This window comes from Tauraco erythrolophus, chromosome 3 (genome assembly GCF_009769465.1).
Source record: "Tauraco erythrolophus isolate bTauEry1 chromosome 3, bTauEry1.pri, whole genome shotgun sequence".
Classification (NCBI taxonomy): domain Eukaryota; kingdom Metazoa; phylum Chordata; class Aves; order Musophagiformes; family Musophagidae; genus Tauraco; species Tauraco erythrolophus.
Window position 1 is genome coordinate 48,327,433 of NC_141467.1, and position 23,755 is coordinate 48,351,187.

The 23,755-nt window shown below is 39.1% G+C and overlaps 1 protein-coding gene across 1 annotated transcript in view; it reads right to left on the reverse strand.

The window, feature by feature from the left end:
* Positions 1-23,755, reverse strand: part of PTPRM (protein tyrosine phosphatase receptor type M) — a 388,464-nt gene that overhangs the window by 325,074 nt on the left and 39,635 nt on the right. The window contains 3 exon segments of the mRNA XM_086609296.1: positions 4,636-4,751; positions 7,727-7,805; positions 19,881-20,146. Coding sequence (XP_086465422.1) covers positions 4,636-4,751; positions 7,727-7,805; positions 19,881-20,146 — 461 coding nt within the window.

Sequence of the window (23,755 nt, forward strand, 5' to 3'; positions counted from 1 at the left end):
AAGATGTTAAACAGAACTGGACCCAGCACTGAGCCCTGGGGAACCCCACTGGTGACCGGCCTCCAGCCGGATTTAGCCCCATTTACCACCACTCTTTGGGCCTGGCCATCCAGCCAGTTTTTAACCCAAAAGAGGGTGTAAAGTAACTAAATTTTAGTTACTATTAAATACAATATTTTGTATATGTAAATATTCAGTACATGACAGTTCCAACTTCATACACTCGCAGAGAAGAAATTCAATGTATGTGTACAGCTTGGGCTCGCAGTGGGAAAAATTTACCTGGTTTTAATAAATCTTTATTTTTCTAAAATTCATTCTAATTTGCAAGCTACAATTTAGATTCCTGGCTCAAAGATGTCAGTGGAAAGCAAAACGTTTGTTTTTTCAATGTTCTAGGCTGCATCAAAAGAAGGTTACTTCCAAAAAAGAATTCTACCCTCTTTCTCCTATAATACAGACTTGTGTTTCTTGTGCCAATTTACTAAATACTAATACTAGCACAAGCTTTTCAGAAGACATTGTCTCAGCTGCTTTCACTTGACCATTAACTGTTCTGTGTTCCACATGTTAATTTCTTTCCAAATTCTATCTTTAGCGCCCACCTACAAAAGTTTTTATTCATTTGTTTGGGTTTTTTTTTTCTGAAGTGTTATTTCCATTCCTTGGGTCTCCCAGCTCCTTTAGTGCCTACTGCTTTATCTTATTGTTGGTGACAACTTCTGGAGCTTGCAGTTTCAAAGAGGAATTTGTTTAATTAAAAAAAAATTACAGCAATTGGTACAGCCCTTATAGTGAGAGCACAGGAAAGAGCACAGGAATGGCATTTTTGCTCAATCATTCAATGGAACAGAAACAGTCATCCTATACTGACAGTAACCTGTGCTGTCCACAGATGCAATAAAGAAAATGTAAGCAGATGGGATGCATCTGTTTGTTAATTATAAATATCCCTTCATTAGTGTAATAAGATTTATTTTTAAGGTATGTTTATGTTTAGAATATCAGCTAATGAGGACATCAATTCATAAACATACAATCTAGGCAATGACCTTATTACTTGGACACTAGTTACAACAACAAAGCCAAACTTGCACGATGCTGCGTTGTGTACTTGGGTCCTTTTGTTTGACTTGAAATGATATCACTGAAAATACCTGCAATTTGTTGCCAAATTATGTGACAAGCCTGCAATCATAGCTCATGCACTAGGGTGCATGGCTGTCTAGCAGGATCAGGAAACACGTTTTTCTTGCAAAGCACTGCACTATGGAATAGGTAAACAGCTTTCTGTCTTCCCTTTCCCAAAAGAGTACATACTGATCACAGCATCTTGAAACAAATTTCATGGCTCAGTGGTCTAATTTGGGCAGCTAACCTGTGAATTGTGGTTCCCCCATCACCCTTTCAATTACAAAAACTTCTATATTACTCCATATATGAATAGACTTCATATTCCATAGGGAATAACAGCAGGTTAGGCTTGGAAAGAGAAAAAAAAAAAAAGAGGGAAATAAGAAATGATCTATGGATTTCACTTAGGACTGCTTCAAGTCCTGGGCATTATTAAGAACATCTATGTCATTTGCAACAACTACTCAGCAAAGACAAGACGACTAAAATAACCAACCACGTCAAAATTACCTGTTTTAATGAACATATATCTCTCAAAGTCCAACAACTGTAAAAAGTAAAGTATTTGTTCACCAGAAAAATGTGTACTACTAAATTTGAAGTCCTCTGCTCCACACAAGCTGAGAGGTACTATATAAAAGAGATACAAGTACAGGAGTAAAATCCTGCCACCACCGGAAACAGTCAGAAACATTACTGAATTTAGTGGGTTTGTGATTTCACCCTGACAATTTACATGTACTTCAGACTAACAATGTGAATCTGAAAAAAAAAAATGGCAAGTACTGGAAATCATTTGGGAGCAAATTATCTTATGATATTTTGGAACTGCCAAATCCAAACAGATTAGGCCTCCTCATAGGACTTATGTGACAGAAAGGCCAGGAAGCCCCTGATAAAAATCACACAACTGTATTTATTTATTTATTTATTTACTTACTATGGTTTGCCCGTAAGGTTTTATAAATTTAAGGAAATGAACCATCAAAAGGATGGTAGAAATATTAGTGGTTAATATTAGTGGTGGACAAACCAGGCATATCAGAGAGATTACATGACCTGTTTGTAGCACCACTAAAACTTGAATCCCTGTTACCTGAGGGCTAGCGTAAATGTCTCCAGAGAACAGCACTCATTTTATTCTGGCTCTAGCATACGTAAGAATGTCTTTTATTAAGATGTTTTGCAGTTGAATATCAGTTCTACCTCTACCAGGAATGAAAGGATCTTTCATGTGTGTTTAACTGGTCATGTGACATAGAAGATACCACGTTTTCGGACAGCTGTTACAGATAGCTGCGTTGTACTCATGGTCCTGTGGCACTGTCATGAGTTATAAGCAGGCATATACAAAATTCCTCAATATCACACCATGAAACCAGATGGTCTCAGATGATTGATGGAGAAGCGCAAGGTCTGGGGCTCTGCTACCCGATAGCAACCTAGTACACTAAAGTACAGCTAATCCTGTTGGGAACTTTATCTCATAGCCTTGATTTGCAGCATCCCACACATGGAGCTGTCTGATCAGTCTTAATGTAAGTTGCAGCAGACATCTGTGGAAACTGGCGAACAAGTACAAAAATAAATCCAAGCTATCCAGGAGATCCTGTCAACTTTTAAAATACTCTTACGCAAAGGCACACCTGGAATTTGCACAACCTTGGACTGATTACCAGAGGGACCTGTAGTTATACGGGCAGGATAAATAAACAGTGGCCCTGCAGGAAGATGAAATTCCTCAACGAGTCCATCTGCCACTACTTTCTTATCCTTCATCTAAAGAAAAAAAAAAAATCATCTCATAATCATGCATAAACAAGGAATCACTCAGCTAAGCTCAGCAAAGATATTTTGGAATCACTACTGCTGTTAAGAAGAATGATTTTAGATTACATAAAATCTAGAAGGATATTTAATTTCTAAAATAGACGAATTACATTCCAGCCTTGCAAAGAATTTACGTGTGTCCTAATTTCCGTGCAAAGAAGTTAAAGCTGAAATTACACTGTCCTGAGATCTACGGAAAAACTGAATGGAAGAGCATTATGCAAAAGTTCTAAGGTTACCATTGATGAAATAACAATCATTATTTTTCCATATGTGCTAAACTCTTTTAATAACTGGAAAATCATTCTTTCAAAAAAATCTCAGTGGCTTAGGAAAGACAGGACTCTAATTCTACCAATTCAATGCTGCAATACTGGCTATAAAGGCCCGGAGCATTAGAGAAATATCAACCTTGCATCGGCACAGAGGCTGAAAATACCCATGCAAATCCAAATTAAAAAAAAAGGAGATTTCCATTGCCTTCTACTGTATTTGATCAGGCTCCTTCTGGATAGACAGAACAGTTCATCATTCATATACAGATAAATAGGGTTCTTTGCTTTTCAAGTGGTTTTACTTGTTCGTTTCTGTGATAGTTTTCTTATAACCACTCAGCTGTTTAACCTGTCATACTTAAATGAATCATTTCCAAAATGCTTGATGAAATTTTGCACCAAGTGCAATGTGAAAGGATAACTATAGTAAAAGCCTGAAATTGTTTAAAAAACAAAAACAGAGAATTTCATCTCTAAGCCCCACCTGTTACTATCACTTCAATTTCTCCTATCTCTCCTTCTCCACATAGTGCAGCTCCATCTGATTGATCTCCTTAGGTATTGGTTTAGGCATCTTTATTTCCTTCTCAGACAATGTCCCACTTCCAGCATGCTGTTTTTCACATATGGAAAGCACAGAGAACTGGAAGTTGGCAGATCCCTAATGCTAAGTCCAAATACAGACTAATGTTTGCAGTAGAGAACAGACAACTCTGAAATGACGGCAGCAAGACAGCAGTTGAACTTGCACCCTCATCACTAAAAGACATTAAGAAAAATGCATGGTTTTGATATAAGGTTACACATATGGATAAGGGGAGACTGTCTTTACTGAAAGAAAAGGAGTTGGAGACAGTCTTTAAATCAAGGTCTGACACCTATCTAGAAGCTATATTACTCAACAAGTGAAAAATTACAGACTCAATGAATATAGGTAAGATTCTTTGGCTCTATAATACAGGTCAAATTTGACTGTTATACTGATACTCTCCAGACTTAAACATAAGAATGCAATTTTAGCTGAAAGTACTAAATAGAGATAGAGGTAAGCCAAGAAAATTATTGTGTGTAATGTTGCAGTTAGCCAGCATAGACATTATGAGAATGTCATGTGCTCTTCCTTGGGGATTTAGCCTTTACTCATGATTGCCACATGCATCAAAACCAGTACCTTTATTTTTAATAAGGCATCCCATTGAAACAAGAGAGCAAAATCTTCCAGTATCATTTTCTACAACAGAACACCTACTATGCAGCAGTTCAAAGGTGCTATAAAATCTAATACTGATGAAACAGACAGCCCTATCATTTTTCATGTTTTACATTCCTTTCAGAGAATGAGGGGATGAACTCCCCTCCTCCCAGAAATCAGTACATTAGGAAAGAAGGAAATTACCTGTAACCAGAGTCTGTCACCTGAGCCCGTTCCACCACTGGCAGTGCACTGAAAAGTAGCAAATTGTCCTGCATTGACTTCCACACTCTGAAGACGCAAGAAATGAGGAGTTTTTGCTGTTGGAAGAAGATAAAGTATTGAACTTATGCAACATGGAAGTACTGGCTATGAATAATACACTAACGAAATTAAATAGCCCTGCTTTAAAAGTTTCAAATCACTGACTACGTGTTAGATTTAGGTTGATTTACTTCCACACCTGGGAAAGAGCAGGAGAGAAGGGTGCTATTTAATTGTTCCTACTGTGTAAATTATCTTAGCTCAGCATCTCTCTCACAATAACACTCTATTGATAAAGATCATATTGGAAACTAATGACATTTAGAAAAAAAAACCTACTAGATACTTACACTATCAACTAAACAAAACGGTAAGAAGTTGAGTGATGTTGTCAGGGAAACAGGTTTTTCAGTTTAACCAGGTACAGTGTCTATAAAGGACATGCTTTAGAAATGTAGCACACTAAACAGCTAAAATACTAACATATAACACTTGTCACCAACTACAGTTGTATTCTTTAAATACAATTCTTTTCAACAACACTGCAGAAAGAGAAAAGAAAGAAAAAGAAAACCACCACAACCAAACCAAAACACAATGCATTCTCTGTACCAATACTTATTTTTCATTTTGAAAGAGAAAACACTCCCCGTAAAATATTAAAGCAATACAGCTACAAATAATCTAATTAATGAAATAGATATTCAAACAAGAACTATGGCCACTGAAGGAGGAAAGATAGCATGTGTATTTCTATGTCAACCACATGACACAAAAAAACACAGAAATTTGAAAAGGTAGTATTTCCCAACCATTCAAATCCTACTGCAGGCAAGGGTACTTTTTGCACTGTCTATACTAACAGATAAGACAGACTCTGATCAATCCTTTCAGACATGGAAACATTAGTACTAGCAATAAACTGGCAAGCTAAACATACACTTTCTAACAGAGCATCACAACCATTTAAACTGTTGATGACATTTTCTTAAAAGACCTTATCACTGGGAGAAATTACAGTTTCAAGGAATTTATAAATAACCAGCGACCAGAATTCAAGAAAAGGTTGCTTAATGTCCAGTGCAAGGCAGTATAAAGAGGAGATGGAATAAAATAGCCCAAATTAATATCTAACTATGGAAGGAAATCTTTTCATGGTAACCGTCCTTATGGCAAATTTCTTAGACATATTGGTTTTTGTTTTTCTAAACACTTCCCAGTTAGGACAGACAGACTTCAGCTCAAAGTCATCCTCCTCTTTGCCTATCAAAATATTAATGTCTGACTAGCCAGTAAGATTATTCAAGAAGTTCCCCATTTCTCAGTCACTTTTCCTTTTTTTTCCACATTTGCTTTTACTCCATTTGTGTTTTATTCTCAATTTTCCTAAACTCTAGAAAACTAGCCTTTCTGAATTACCAGGTATGGCCTAAGTGGAGAGGAGCGTTAGATTTTCGAAACAAACACACACACATGAAAAACCTCACCCATCCACGCCTTTCAGTTCTACGTGCTTACAACTTGCTTTCTGCTTGCTCTTTGTCCGTACTACCCAGACAATTGCCTCACAACTATTTTTCCCATTTAATTTTTGTTTAAAGAGTTAATCATTCCAGAAGTATTTTTTTCCGGCAATATGCAGAAAGAATAGCATTATGAGTCTTGCAAAGTTTTAGACATACAGTAGTTCTATTCCACTTTTCACACTTTCTCAATTTTCTTGTAGACAATGTAACTGGTTTGATGTCTTAATTCCTAACATTTTAATTACTTCATCAAAGAACTCTTCATTAAAGCTTTTGCGTTCCAACACTGTCACGTTAGAACTCTGTGCGCTATGGGGTATAACTTAGTCTCCGCATTAACAAGAGCTACTTGCAGGTTTTGAGAATTCATTGGTATAAATGCACACATCAAAACTCTCTCAAAATCAGTATAAGGAAAAATATTAAGCTGATAAAATGCTGCTTTAGACTTATCCTACTTGAACCAAAGATGGAAATTCAGAATGCAGAAGCACAAATACTGCCTAACAACATGAGAGCCTGCTGTGTTTATCAAAACTAACTGATTCAGAAATAACAGCTGCTGATTCTGCATAACTGTCTCTGCATTTGAAGAAATGTCTGTGTCTTCTTGCCGCTAACAGTAAAATCATTTTTATGAGGTGCTCTGGTACTAATCAATAAACCACTTTTTATTTTAAATCACAAAATGCATATAAGTACAACATGGTATAAGAGGAAGGCAAATAATTACACAGAAATCGGTGTCGTTTTCCTCACTCAGTCATTTAGTCAGTAAGATTACAACCTACAATTCCATGTATGATCTTAATACACCTTATTTAGCAAATAGTAAATTTGTGAAATAATCATTTAAGTAATCTGTTTAATTACATCTGGATAATACTAAAGCTTTCATTTACAAGGTTTTGTTATGACATCAATTTTTAAAGCACTTAGGATAGTTTCATACATATCCTTAAAAACAGGATAAGGAAACACATCCGAAACATAAGCAAGTAAAACAGGGCAGGAATTGAGTCGTGAAGCCAAAGTACAATACCTGGGGAAGTACCCTAAGTAACTTTGCTTAGCAAAGCCTCAGCCAGTTGAGTTTTCTTCCTTCTAAGCCTTCGAAAAAATAATCATATATATCCAGGTCCTGCATTGTTCATCTGCTTTCACTAATGCCTCAGCTTGTGGCTGCACTGAATTTTTGATGGCAATAGAAAACTGGTCAACAAATCTTGATGACTTTTGTTCTGAAGGAGTCATTAGGTTGCCCAGTTAGTCTCTGGGGCTTACACCAAGCACCATACACAAGATGCACGTAAGAGATGTATTTAAAGCCAATAAGGTGCAAGTGTTCAAATGCTATCAACGCTTTGCACATAATCAGCCTATATTTATAGCAGTGATAACGTTTTCTGACATTTTCTGTATCGTTTGCTCCATACGTATTGAAGCAAAGTGGCACATTCATTTTAGAGGGCTGGCTGGGTTTAAAATAGCAGATCGGTACTTACTACATGGATGTCCTAACACTTTCACTTCGTCAATAGCCACGTATCCTGGGTGACCTGAAGTGACCACTTCAAAAACAACCTGAGAAGCAAAAAGAGAATTTCAGTTAGCAGCTTTGTAACACAGGGAATATAGAAATACTGTGTTATGGAAAAATACATCAACCCTTTTAACACGTTGAGAACGTTTTGAAAACAAAACGCAACCAAAAAAACCTCAAAACGAGTTGTTCTTATCATTAAAATGAACCAGAACATAAGTCACATTTATCACGTTAATACTATTTTTGGAGATTTACAAGTGTGATCATATATAGCTCACAATGAGAAATAACCCAGATCCCCTCAATATTTGATCTGTCAAAGTAGTTACCTAATAATAATTTTATTTTCAGTTCTTTGTCTTGCAGAATAAACTCCTACTTTTATTTAAAAAATGAAAGTCCTGCAGTATACCGAGATTTGCAAGGTATCAGACACAAACATACCTGCTTTTATGAATATATTTTCCATGCTTTTAATCTTCTACCAAATGTAGTGAATTAAGTAAAGCAGATCCATTTGCCATGGTTTGTTTAATGGCTATAAATAGGTCACAAAATAAATGGACTGTTCTTGTTGTTGAATTAAGTACACTCAAAAGTAAACCTCTCTAAACTTTGGCAGCCTTAGCTTTTACCATCCCAAGAATGTTTATGTAGAATAGAAGAAAATATGCCAGTTACACTAGCAGGTACATTTCCAGACCAATGCTCAAGAAGCTCATGCTCAAATCCAGGTTGTGATTATTTATTTATTTGTTTAATGCTTCCTTTTTGCTTGGAAATTTAACCGTAATTGCCTCTTGTAACTATCTAAGTAGTATACTGAGGAAGACAAAGTTTAGAAACTACTTTTCGCACAGATGCTGTACTTGACCTTGGAACAGATGCAGAAGGACACTACATAGCATATCCTTTACTGCAATTTTTTCAGCAGAAAGAGAATGATACCAAATGCAAACATGTCACAAGGATAACATACAGCCCCGTAATATTACATCATAGTTTCCTGGTGCTGAATAAACACTAGCAAGGCACTGATTCTGATTTTAAAACAAACCTTAAGATGAGCAAATTCTTCAACATTTCTTGCCTCTGCCTTCTCCTATCTTTCTCATTGCTCCATCCGTTGACATCAATCCTGTTGTTCTCTCCCAAATATCGTCTTCCTAGACTCTATCCATTTCTCCCTCTCAATCTTGCTGGATTGAAACTGCCATAAATATGGCTTTAACTCCATATGGCTGACAAGGAAAAAACTACTTTTCATTCTAGTTCTGTCTTCTGTCCACAAAAAAATTTCAACCTACAGTGCGAACCAGGCAGCAACAACAAAACATAAGACATCAATGAGAAAATTCCAAAAGCCACCAAACACATTTTGCAGAAACAAGTTTAGCAAGAAAGCAGGGACAGAGTATAAATTTTGCTCCCAGCGTTCAGCAGAGCATCCAGAGCAAGACCATTCAAAATTTCAAAGCATCTCTTTCCTACAAAGAAGAAAATCTCCTGATGGAACCAGTTTTAGGATCTACCTTGAGAAGCAGTTCTTAAAGAAGAAAAAAGTAGAAGCTCTTGGAAAGAATAACTTGCATTCAAAGACGTGAAAGAGCTCTTCCAACTATGATCATTCTTACCCTCATCTTAACACCCTTGAAATTGAAATAGAGAGATAGGTGACATTCACAAAGTAACTCTAAGTTTTGACGGCAATGCAAGACCCAGAACGTAGCTCCTGTTTTCACTCACTGAACTTTGAAAAAAGAACAAGCATTTCTTTCTATTAACAAATGAGACAAACAGTTGCATGTTCTTAGTTTGTGTTATTGTTATGGTTTGAAGTGGGGGGGGGAGGTCGGGGTGGCAGGAGCTGCCCATCAGACCGGACTCCCGTCCCCCTCGGGGCTTGAGCCAATCGGCGCCTCTGCGAATTGCTCTATTTACGTTGGACAAAGGAACCGGAAAGGTGTGCCGGTGCCCAGGAGCAAGGAGACGGGAGGGGGGCCACGGCCCCCGCTCCCGGCTGATCCGGCAGCCTGGGCCGGGCCAGGCCAGGCCCGCTCCGTCGAGGATGGCGGCGGCGGAGCCGCTTGGGGAACTCGGGGAGAGCCCCGCTGCCGGGGCGCCCACCAGGCCGAGTTCACCCAGACAGGACTGAAATCTAAGAGAAACGGCCACACAGATAAGAGGTCAGTGAAGATGGAGCGGAACAACGTGTGCCGCGGCTGAGTCCCCCTTGCGAGCGGCCCCTTGTAACAAGTCCTCGGTGGAGCAAGCAGAGACCCACTCGCAGCCCGTGGATGACCCACGTTGAGAAGAGATGCCAGAGCCTGAGCACGGTACGCATCTAGAGTCCATGGGATGACCCCCGCCGATGGGGAGGTGATTTGTTAAAGGAGATGCCTGAGCCTGAGACTATTGTGAATCATGGGCACAGGTCGAGGCGCATTTTACGCATTTTACGCACTTATGTATTTAAAGTCTCTATGGAGACGCATTTAAGGTCGACATGACGACCCACGCCGAAGCGCATTTAAAGTCTGTATGATGACCCACGCCAGAGCGAGTGGCTGCAGCTCCTTAAAAGCCCAAGACTGGTAAAGCCCGCACTTGGGGCAAATCTGATGGGGTAAGGATTTGCCCCCCAGCGGGCAGGATTCACGCCTTCGCCGTGAGTAGGGGATCCACTGGATCAAGGGACAATGGTGTAAGGACTCTTTTTCCTTTAAGAGAAGCGGCAGTAACAACTTGGAATGAACTGACCTGCACTCCCCCAGTCCCTGCCCCCCTGCGCCGCTGGGGGGAGGAGGAGGTAGAGCCGGGAAGAAGAGGCAAAGGTGGGGGGAGTGGTGTTGTTTTTAAGACCTGGCCTTGTTTTCTTGTTATTCTCTCAAGTAACCATTTTTGTGTGCTTTTCTCTTTTGTAGGTAGCTGTTAATAAATAGTTTTGCTTAAAGAAAACAGCCTCTTTTGCCCGGGACTGTGGTTGGTGGGTGCTCCTCTGTTCCTGTCTCGATCCTCAGCTCTTTTATTACATTTTTCTCTCCTCTCCATTTTACTGGACTGGGAGAGCTGCGTGGGTTTGGTTGCCGGATCAGCCTAAACCACGACAGTTATGCTCTGAAAAAAATAGTTATGGTGATGCCTTGGAAGAAGGGGGAGACTGCTCCATTTCCTGAAGAGCTACCAAGACTATTCAAAATGGAGAAGATCTCAAAGACTATAGGGCATGAGAACCACGGTAGCCCCTGGAATCTGCAGCTAATGTAGGTATGATACAACATGGCAGTGAAGAACAGGGAGCAGATAGCAAGGTCTCAGAAATGGCAGAAAAGTTTCCCAGGGAAATATGCTACCACTAAGAAAGTCATTGAGTTTACCCAATCTAAGTGTGGAGGCAAAAACCTGTCTGTAAAAACACAAGAGAGTTGGGGACAGTTACGAATATCTCTCATTTATTCCCTAGTGGCTTTGAGTTTTCTCTGCTAAGATGAAAAAAAAAAAAGTTCACCTTTTAGTTTTTATTGAAATACAACTTTTTTTTTTAACAAAACAAAAGAAAACAACAAACCTCCCTCTCTTTTGGAGCACAAAGAGTATAAGAAGATCTGTGCAAAACCAGCTGAAAGGTCTACTCGATCCATGATCCCATCACTGCAGAGCAGAGGTTTTTTCAGGTTCTTCACTTTTAGAGATGCTAAATTCTTGAAAACCTTGGGAGTATGTGGCACATGCACATCTCTGAAGCAGCCAGCAAAACCAGTCAGAAGTTTTCTGCTAAAAATATTACTGTCGGACAATGGGGATTTAACTATTTTTTAAAAAATGTTGCCTAAAAGTGCCTTTTCCAAAGAATTACCTAACTTCCAGCAAAACCAAACACCCAAGCTCTAGAAAAGAAAACACACACAATACCCAAGTAGAAGATCTCAAAATAATTTCTATAATTCATAACTGGGGAGCTTAGCTACAGGCTCTCCAAGAGGTTTTAAGTACCTCACTAGATTGTAGATTCTAAACACAAACACATTCCTTCAGTTCACAGGCAGAAACTACAACCTTGATATAACTGAATTGGACCTGCTTATGACAACAGACAAAGATTCAATAGCTGATCAAACATATCCTGCCGTATCTCTAGACAACATACCAAAAACGTGATTACCACAAATAAGCCAGGCAACGTATCAAGGAACTGCCAGCTGGAAATCCTATTAAATTACAATTATTATCATTAAAGAGGGCATGTTCCAAAGAAAAGTAATACAAATTGAAATATCGTCAGTTTAATCATGTTTCCGTTAAAAGCAACAGTCAAGCTGATATCAACTTTTATGATCATAAGTTTTGGTGTCTTCTGACATAAAATATGCAATGTTTAGTAAATGGAAAGAGACACTATGGCCAATAGTAACATATCATTGTCAAAGAGATCGCTGATGTGCCTTTTACTTCATATATAAAAGAACATGACACCTACTTCAAGTACAGTAATATAATTTCCAATCTGTTCACAGGCTGATAAATACAAATTCTGTTTTGCTTTATTTAAATTAACAAATGAAGATGGGCTGAAAGATCAGCTTAACTATGCATTTTCCCTTTTTACACTAAAAAAATAGAATTTGATCCTATGCATAACACGTTTCTGAAAGTCCTAGAAAGCGTGCTGCGCCCTGTCAGAGGGTGCTCAGGAATGGAGCTAGCAACACTTCTGGTAGCTCACTTATTCACTGAAATGCTTATACTAGGGATGTCCAGACTATCCACAAATCTGGATTAGTTTTGCTAGTAATTTCACTATAAACGAAACCTAGAAACTGATTTGACATCTAGTTTTTTCCATCACTTCACATTTGAAAAGTTGCTTGTCTTGTCAAAGTTGACATTTTTACTCCCACCTCCAAACTCTGCCTTTCCTCACGGCTGACGCAACTGCTGCAGGCAATATAAGAGACCCCGGCTGAAACAGAGACAACACTCCAGCAACGTCACACTGGGCAGCCCCTGGATTTTTTGCCTATTATTCTGCCACCTTATCAGTCCGGAAACAACTGGTTAAAACACTGAATTCATTTGCTTAGGAAAAACTCTGCTGAGCGTTGGCCTGAGAGCTGTTTTACACCATTCTCCCTCTCACAGGCGTGCCAAACAGGAACCGGGGAAGCAGCTTAGCACTGCACTGTCCCTGATTCTCCCTGCTTCAGTGAAGAGCAAAATTAGCTTTTCATCCCTGCCACTTCCCCCTTCTACATTTGAACAAAGAAAGGGGGCCCGCTCACCAATGTAAATGCTTACTGCTGAAAATGTGCGACTCGAGATAACTTGTCTGTTCCAAAGAACAATAGAAATAAACAGCTTTTGTGGCCACACAACCTCACTCCGTAAATTCCTGCCTTTGTTGTCGCAAAATTACAACGCTTTTAGTCAAAAGGTGGATTGTACCTAATATAAACACTCTCCACTTCACACGACTTAAAAATAGCACTTTGCAAAAACAAGGAAGCGAAAGGAGCATTACGGAAAGCTACTTAACGTTGGGCTGCAGTCCTGCTCCCCGGCACCCCCAGCCAGCGGGCAGTGGTGAATACATGACGCGCTGCCTGCAGCACGCACTGCGCTCTGCTCTCCGCCTGCCGTGCTTCACCTACTGCACACAGGGCCCTTGAGTGCATTTTGCAAGGCGTTGGCAACAGTCTCCCTCCAGAGAACCGGCAATGTCGTGTATCCCTGTGGGTTGAGTTCTTCTTCCCCTCTTGAGTCATCCTAGGAGCGACTGCTTCCTCGTCAAAGCCACGTGAAGGGAGGTTCCTGACCTGGTCCTTCCCAGGTCCCGCAGAAACCCATCACAGCGTATTGACCTGGGCTGCCCAACACGTGGTCAGGCCTCTCTGGGTTTGATTCATGCCATTTCCCTCCCCACCTCTCACTCCTACACAGCTACCTTTTGGCACTCACGCATGCACTCAAGCACATTGAACAATGTTTTTGGTGGTTGCTGCCAACCTGAAACTCCAAAGGAACCTCTTACGAGAGTGAGCAACACTGAAAACCAAGCTCCTAACATTAAGGCCTATTAAATCTTATTCTTCTCCTTTTGTTTTTAAATAAGTTGTTGCCTTACCTTTCTCTACTGAAGGCTGTCTCGGTTTAGGAACAAGAGACAGGAGAAAACAACAGACCCTTGTGCATATGACAAAACCTGCACACCTGCTTACTTCTTGGCCATTTTTAGGCTGCTGGGGTTTTTAAATTTAGGTATGTGGTCTGCCCTGGTGCATCTTTCTCAAAATAACTATTTCCGAATCACCCAACTCAATGAAGAGCTATTTAAGATGCCTGACACAGGGTTGTGACTCAAAATGCAATATGCATTTCAAAGTTTCTCTTGAGTTCAAAGCGCAGTTCAGGAACCGTATGTATGCAGTTGAATGCAACAAATACAACACATGAGAATGTGAGCCTGACCTTTACTGCACAAGAAGCTTAATTCCCTGTCCTAGCTGATGACTTAAGTACGTTGCATGAGCCAAACTCCAAGCAAGGCATGTAACAAGGCAGGTTATGAAAAAAATGAAAGTTTAAGTCCAGAGTTGAAAAGGTAGATTGGATCTACTGCTTCTTATTCCCTAAACTCCTAATTTACAGGAGAAAGTGTCAGAATGGAAAAGGGTAAATCTCATCTCAGTGTGAAGCGATACCATGTAACTCCTTTGTGTCCATACTGAAAAAGATCAGGAATTATTGCCAGGCTCTTATCCCATTTTCTCATTCTGGCTTCACAGGAATTTATGTTTAAAGAAGGTGCAGTGGCATAGAGAACAGCGTTACTCCACTGGAAGCTAACTTTAATCCTTTCAATTCCATTTCTGGATTTTAAAACTGCAGTGTTTGTTATTTTATTTAATCAAGATTTGTTTCAGCTCACTGCTGCCATGCCTGACTCCCAGCAAAGTACAAAGCAAAAAATTCAAAATATAAAAAACGATAGGAGGACAGTGTGTAACTTGCAACAGTGCTGTGCCAAATTGCGTGCTTGCAGGGTTAGGAGCAGGGAACATAAGCCACTCACTGGATTCAACCCAGCAGTGGCATTTGACATATTGTAAAGTACCAAAACTGTAATGCTTCAAAACCATAAAATATATTTAAAATACTACTAATTGGTCTGAGAATCATTAACTAACCTAGGGAAAAAGGAAAAAAAAAAAACACACCTACTCCCTCACCCCAAACACACAAAACAAGAAAACGACTCAAAACCGATTTGCCTCCTGATAAAAGATTTAAATGGGGAAAAAAAAAATCAAAACATGAAAGAAAATAAAAATAAACCCCTCAAAAATGTCCCATCCTCTCCTCACTCAAGGAGCAGCCTTTTCAGGACTTGTGTCTCAAAGCATCAATTTTAGAGTCTCTCAACCTACTGAAACTGCTCCCCAAGAATCTAAAAACAAGCTCAACGCTACCCAAAGAAACTACATAGCATTTAATCCCTTTTTTCTGTGTACATCTTAATTCTATTCAAGTAAGGAGGAGGGTGAAGGTCCTAGTAATTATGTGAAGCCTTGTTTTGTTTGTAGGCTGTCTCTAATGGCATGATAAACCCCTTTATGCTCTTGCTTAAGACACACCAAGTAGACAATAGCTCAGTAAAGCAAAGAATTGTTCATGCGATCAACGATAAGAAGAGGAAGCCAGTGGTCCCTCAGGGAGCACTCCTAAAGGGATTTTATAATACAGAAATAAGACTAGCTCCTGTAGAAATACCCCAGCTACTGAGAAACAAGTAGCTTAGAGACCAGGAGGCACAGCAGAAAAGAACAAGCCATGCTGATTATCTTTGACCCTCAGAAGGTGCTTAGCAGCTTGAACTCATGTTACTGTAACTATAGTTTAATCAGTAACTGGACTGCAATGTAGCCATGCCCTAAAGTCAAAGGCAGATGTTAACCAGTAGCACTTAGGAGACCGTTAATTATGGAATTAAATATATCCTTAATCACCAGAATACTTAACAATTTAAGTTTAAATCAGCAGTAATTAAACTACAGTTAATGTTGTTACATGCAGGTTATCATTGTGATTTATATATATAGTACAGCTTTCATACCGGGTGAAATCCACACAAATAATTACCAAGAAAAAAGAGAAGTGCATACTAAAAGAAATTAATTACTTTGTATTCAGAGACTGTACTTCTAAAGAGTCAATTCTAATTTGAAACCCAACATGAAAGGTATTAACAAGCTTAGATAACTGTTGCTACAATAATAAAATACTGTTAATTATTAAATCTTTTGAACACTTTGCATATTTGTGTTAATAATACATGGTTTAAACAAATAAATCTTTAGAAGCTGGATTAAAATTCCTCCACACTATACAATCTAATTTCTAGTCAGCTACCATTAGTGGGAGTTATTTTGCCTATGTTTTTCATGAATCAACAGCAAAACAGACCAATATCATTGTGGCTTTAAGCATGCTGAATTGTATAAATATTATAACTCTAACTCTAAAATGTTATCATATAATTTGTCTTCAGGGTTCTGTAGTACATTTTGGGTTCATTTGCAGCCAGACACCTCATGGGTATCCTACTAATGGAACAGAATTATAAGGCATTCATGAACATGCAGATGCCTACATGGAGAGGTGCTTCAAAACACAACAAAGAAAACCACACGATTACATTACTTTGTCCCTTCATCTACTAATGCCCTTCATCTACGAATTTAACTTTTTATATATGAAAAGTTAAAGACAGCCCTATCATTCCTTCAAAATCTCCTGAGTGAATTTTTCTTCATTTTGTTCAATACGGTCAGACCGCCTCAGAAAATCCCAGAAGATCCACATGCACCCTCTCTCCTCTTCCTGCCCTTCTCCCAGCTGCTTGCAGCTGATTTCCTGCCTCCCCCTAAAACTGACTGTGTGAAGAAAAAGCATGCAAACAGATGAAAAGAGTTCAGAAACAATGAGAAACTACAAAAGTCACCGGGCAAGTGAGGAAACTGCATCACAGATTTCCAAGAGCGTGGAGGCAACCAAAATGGAGACGATTGACCATAAGCTGTCAGAACGGAGACAGAACTTCCTGAAGAAGAATTTAGCTTATCTACAGTGAAATCAGTGAAGTTATGCTCTTTTACACTGAATCCTTGAGCTGCCATAGATATTACTATAGATTAAGACATTTTGGCACATTAGCTAAATAGCAATACCTAACCAGGTATTATTTCAGGCTATATACAGTAAATGCAAAGAAAATGACTTGCTGTACTCCTCAGTGAAAGAAAGATTAGGGAAAAATCTCTGTATTTCCAGAGGCAAAGAGAGCACATGGAATCCATTACAGACACACTCAGGTGTCTATTATGTATCAGCTGATTCATGGTAATTTGCTAAACTGCAGTACCCCATCCAAGCATCTAACGGTTCACCTATGAATAAGGGTGAACAGTCCAGACGGCAGGTCTCGAGAAGAAAGTGGACTAGACAGGTTATCTTTATTTCTATGGCCAAATATCCATATTACTCAGACATCAGTTAGATGTATCATGCTGTTTGAAATCTGACACAGATTATTACTAATATCAATAACATTTAAAAACTGTCAGAGCTTGCCTGTATTTTTATTACCACATTAATTTAGCTTAAATTTACCAGTGAGAGTCAGGGCTTCTCCTATTAAAATTCCCAAGCCCATATTACCATTTTGGTTCAGAGCTAGAGTGAGGCTCTGAAGCCTCGTCTTTACTGACTGCTGGTTCACAGAGCAGTTCTGTTGCCAAAACAACAAAACCAAACTCCTTTCAGAAGAAAGGAAATTGGAAGCTCCTCTATTAATTCACTCCAAACTCAGATGGGAACATTAGGGGCCAGACTTAGGCATGAGCGACACAGTCACACGTTCACCCAGTGTCTGCAAAGTGTGCACGCACCACATAGAGCTCCAGAGCCACCCAGCACGCTTACAAAGGCCTCAAGTAGGTCTCATGTTACAAACTGCCCAGTGTTATATCCAATGTTAGCCACAAAATTGTCTGTGTGAGGCTCTACTCTTCTCTCACCATCCACTATGGCTAACAAGACAGACTGGTTGGTCCTCATTATTTCAATTAAGATAGAAAGGCTCTTTGGCACCACTGGAGGGCATTCACAACACTGGCATCAAATCGGTAACATAGCAATCTTGCAGTAAGGCCACAGAATCATGGAATATCTCAAGTTGGAAGGGACCCATAAGGATTATCAAGTCCAACTCCCTGCTCCTTGCAGGGCTACCTAAAACTAAGAACATCATTCAAACACTCCTTGCACTCTGACAGGCAAGAAAATGCACATTGCTCTTTTACCCTGAGAGATGTAAAGGCATTGCTAAACCAAGCTTGGACTCCACGATCAGGATACAGGCTCATGCATCAGAGAGGCAGGTAGTACACAGCCTCTGCCACAATGCTGAGGTGAACCTCAACTCTGCTAATATGTCTGCCCTTCTGGAAAAAGTGCCAGTATTCCCTCATTGAGCCTGCAGCCAATTATAAGAGATTCATATCATGAGTCCTCTCAGCGAAGTTTGCTGAGACGTCCATCAACTTAGCCTGAATCCTCTCCAGGAAACCCTGACGATGTAGTTGTAGCAATTCCTAACCACCTTGGGCAGAACACAGGATGCAAACATGGACTCTGTCAATACCTTCTATGCAACCTAGGAACACACTATCAGACGCAAGAGAAAATGAATGAGTGTGCTCTTTTGGGTCTGCAAGTATTGCACCCACTGTCAGGTATCCCATGTCCCAAGGACAAGATGGTCCTGGCACTCCAAACTCATCTTCTGGAACAGGACTTTGTCAATTGTGGGTGAAACAATCACAGACGGAAAGACGTCAGAAAGTTCTTCAGCTTGTGTTTTTCTTAGGAGAAAAAAGAGTTCAAAAGGAACAGCTTGAGTTCACTCGAGACAACCTCACAGATCGGTTGCTGCAGCCACAGAAAGAAATCCACTATAATCCCCACAGTACATTGCAGTGGACATTGCCAAACTCATAATGAGAATACAATGGGGCACCAAACACCTGGTCACCCAAAAGAGTACATTCAGGAACAGAAACAAGGCTCTGCCACATGTGACACTAGTAGTCAGGGCACTGATGCAGTAATTAAGATGCTGTTATTCCCTGGAATGACATTGTGAAATGACATGATCGTACTTCCCAGAGAGGTCTGCAGTCAAAGAACCTCAATCTTTAAGATGTTTTTTCTTCAGAAAGCTTTAAACCACAAGCATGGTGACAATGTTCAGCACAGGGGACCAAATGAAACCTAATCAAACTTTCCAAACTGCAAGTGAAGATGAGAGGAGCCTCAGTAACATTTGATCTACTGGTCTGCTCTTATTACACCAAATTACTTGCTTGTGGAGACATAGACTATATTTTCATGGGAAGAAGGAGAAAAACTGTTGAACTACTATGCAACGGTAAACAACTGTACAATATGTAAACTTTCCTATAGAAAAGCAGCACCCTAAGGAACCTTCTAGTGAAATTCTCCCTAAATCTTTCGGATGTAATCAGAAGACCATTCCTGTGATAGTTGCTGTTATATTTATGATTACTACTGGATAGAACAAATGGATATTGCATTCAGACCGAAGACTCAAACTTAGAATTTAAAGTTTAAATTCTACTGGTTCTAAAGCATCAACTATTGCTGATCTAAATGAAACTTGAAGACTCTACTGCAATAAAATCTATTGGCATTCAATTCCAGCACCCCTAATGAAGTGAAAGAATGAGTGAATTTATTATAAACAGAGATAATTGACTGAAATCAATCGCAAAATTTCTAAATTGGTTCAATATAATTATTTTGTCCACATTTAAAGCATGTGTGTGTGCATACATTTCATACACTTCAATAAATATATGTAAACACATAAACACAGCCATATATATGTAAAAAAAAATTAGCATCATCTACAAAAACATAATTAAAATAAAGATCAACAAAACATACTGAAAGATACTTTGATTTAAGTCAAAATGATGATTAAGAACCTAGTGACTACTATGAGAAACAAAATTTCATAAAAACGTATAACATACCTGATAAAAACTGGGCCAGAAAGTGCTAATTGCCAGTTCTGCTCTGTTCCAAGTAGCAGTGATAGATGTGTTCCAGATCGGGTTACCAATAGGACCATCATTAACTTTCACGTATACATTCAAAGTTCCAGGGCTAGATCCACTCTTGCTTGAAACATAATAGTGAAAATCAATACAATGCGTATCATTTTCTTTCAGATGGGGCAGCAGGAGGTGAGCTTTCTGTCCCGCAAATCTCCCAGATGTATTCACCAACACGAAAGAACCTGCAGAACAAAGACACTAGTTCAATTTTTTCTTTATTTTATTTTCCTCTCCCTAATATGGTGATCTGTAATTAAAGTATCATTAAAAAAAGTAATCATTTTGCTTTGCTTCTACTAACATACCAGTAATTTGTATTTGTTAAGTATTTAATCTCAAATTACTTTTGAGAACCGCAACTTTAATTTCCAAACTAGTAAATAATAGAATCCTTATTTTACAGTTGGAGAAAGAAAGAGACAAACAAAAAAAAAACCCCACTGAATTTATCTGCACTGTGCTGAATTTACAGATGTTAGAAAAGAGCAAATTGTAGGTCCCAACTATCCAAGTATTTCTATATGCAGTCTGTACTGGGTTTGCCTGGCAAGGTTTTGGTAGCGGGAGGGGCTACAGGGATGGCTTCTGTGAGCAGCAGCTGCTAGAAGCTTCCCCTGTGTCCTATAGAGCCAGTGCCAGCCAGCTCCAAGATGGACCCACCACTGGCCAAGGCTGAGCCCATCAGCAACGGTGGTAGTGCCTCTGGGATAACATATTTAAGAAGGGAGAAAAAAAAAAACTGGGCAGTTGCAGCTGGAGAGAGGAGCGAGAATATGTTAGAGAAACAACTCCGCAAACACCAAGGTCAGTGAGGAAGGAGGGGCAGGAGGTGCTCCAGGCACTGGAGCAGAGATTTCCCTGCAGCCCGTGGAAGACCACACACCAGAGCAGGCGGATGTGCCCAAAGGAGGTTGTGATCCTGTGGGAAGCCCTTGCTGGAGCAAGCTCCTGGCAGGACCTGTGGCCCCATGGAAAGGACCCATGCTGGAACAGTTCATGAAGAACTGAAGCTTGTGGGAAGGACTCACATTGGAAAAGTTCACAGAGGACAGTCTCCCATGGGAGTGAGCCCATGCTAGAGCAGGGGAAGAGCGTGAGGAGTCCTCCCTCTGAGGAGGAAGAAGTAGAAGTGTGATGAACTGACCACAACCCCCATTCCCCATTCTCCTGCAATGCTGTGGAGGAGGAGGTAGAGAAAATCAGCAGTGAAGTTGAGCCTGAGAAGAAGGGAAGGGTGGAGGGAAGGTGTTTTTTAAGATTTGGTTTTATTTTTCACTATCCTACTCTGATTTGATTGGTAATAAATTAAATTAATTTTCCCCAAGTCAAGTCTATTTTGCCTGTGACAGTAATTGCTGAGGGATCTCTTCCTGTCCTTATCTTGACCCGTAAGCCTTTTGTCATATTTTCTCTCCTGTCCAGTTGAGGAGGGGGAGTGACAGAGTGGCTTGATGGGTACCTGGCATCCAGCCAGGGCCAACCCATCACAAGAGTCACAATGAAATCAAGGAGAACTATATGTGCTCAGATGGTGGGATGTAGTATATGATGTAGCTGGAACCTAAAATGTTCTCAATTCCTTAGCCTTACTCTCGCTAATCACCAGCTATGTCCTTGATTGATTAAGTGTGACAATTGTCCCCTGGCCTCAAGAGCTGAGAAAAGAAGGAACAAATTAAAATACCCAGCAAATTGGTAAGCTGTAGGGGAGGGGGGGCTGTGAATTTTACAGTATAGTCCCAACTTAAACAACAAACAACAAGAAATGTAAAAGTATAGTTCAAACAAAGTTATGTTCAAACAACCCTCACAGGAAGGGCTAGTCAATTTATGCTCTATTTTTCAGTGCCTATGAACGTGTTTCATTGAAGTGTACCTTCAAAATAATCACGTTACAGAAGAGATGTGCAACTAAAGAATGTTGATGACTGTATAGACATTACATTAGAAAAATACAACATGATTTTTAAGACATTCATATTTCTGGATTGAACAAACCCAAATGAAAGAATTCTATTAATATATATGCTATGATATCATAGAAGGAAATAAAATTCAACAAAATGTCTACTTTGGAAAAAAATATATCAATAAAATACATGAGGTAATTTAAACCTTGTATTTTTCATAAAAGTCAAGAAATGGATATGTTATAGGTGCATGCTATAAATGCATAGCTAAGTGCTCTTATAAAAATATTAAGCATACACATTTCTCAAACAGTTATTAGAAAACATTTTTTTTTTTTTACTTTGATGAATGATGATACCTTGGAATTTAAATGAGATGCAGCCTCCTAAGTAATTTCTTGAAACGGAATGTAAGTGTTTAGAGAAACTTGGTCCAGACTGCACCTTTCTCTTAAATAGCTTTAACTATTCAATAATACACTTTTGCAGTTCCTTTAAATTCTTTATCAAGCATAACTTCTCATTAATTTTCATTCTAGACAAAATATCTGAGTTTGTAAAGTTTACAGAAAAGGAAATTAGTTATGATATAAAGGAATCTGAATATTTTACTTCCTAAAAGGCATTACACTGTACTAAATTTACAGACTGTTAGTTACTGTAACATATTGGGACAAATCCTTATTCATTAGTAACATAAGTAGAAGTCACTGAACATGTTTTACATACTCTCCTAGAGAAAACTTTAAATTTTTCATTTAGCAGAAGGAAAGAAGGCAAGACAGCAAGATTCACGTGCTTCTCCATGCAGGGACTGGTTTTTACAAGTTTTTGATTACACCATACTCAAATCTATAGTACGCATTTCCACAACATTTTATTTCTTGCTGTGTTTCATTAATCTAAAATGTAGGAAGGCCACAACCAGGAGAAAAAAAGGACACACACACCCCCCTAGACTATTCCAGAAGGAGCAGCCAAGAGGTGGTCACCTTGCTCCTAATCTACTAGCACAAGCACAAGAAGGAATACTCTTTATTACTACTTTTCACATGTGCTTACCCTGTTTCAGCCTGTCACAACAATACACCATTTTCATACAGAATGCCCTATGTGTTTTTGACTTGTAATACAAACATCTTCAAACACTCCAATGTAGAAAGAATCAAATTTACTTCTGTGAAGACATAGTAAGGAGAAGACTCCTGTCTTTATCTTATACAGAGGAGACTAACCAAGTTAGTAGTCTTTGGTCTTTCTAATACTTTTTTTTACTATGATGGTTCCTAAGTTGTCCATCATCCTGAGTTGATCAAAGTATAAAATTCCCCTGTGTTGGAACTTTTGATCCTGTTGCTCTGTGATTAAATAGGATGATGAAGGGTGAAGAATGACTAGACACACAGTTAGAACAAAAGTTAGTCCTGCTATGTTACTTGGAACACATTTCCCCATCTTTATAACACAAAAAAGGGTTAAAAATAAAACTCTCAAAAAATATATTTGGGTACAAAAAAGAAGCAAATAAATTTTTGATTTAGCTACATGGATCTTTGCTTAAACAAGGCTTCCGTCACTTGCCCTGCTGTTCAATTCATTTATTTAAATTTAAAATGTAAACCCTTTTAAATAGTTACAATTTGTTAAATCATAAAAAAAAAACCCACTTAAAAGCATTTGGGAGTTCACTAAAAATTAACTGGCAAGTTTTTTTTAAATCTTACTGCCGAGAATGCCACAGAGAAATGTCCGCCTTTTCTCAGTCCCTTTCAAATTTCATATCTTCCTGATAATCTAATCAATTTCATATCCAGAGCTGTTAAGAATCCTACAGTCCTTGACAGAATTGTATTTTTAACAACTATTTAACTTCTAGCATCC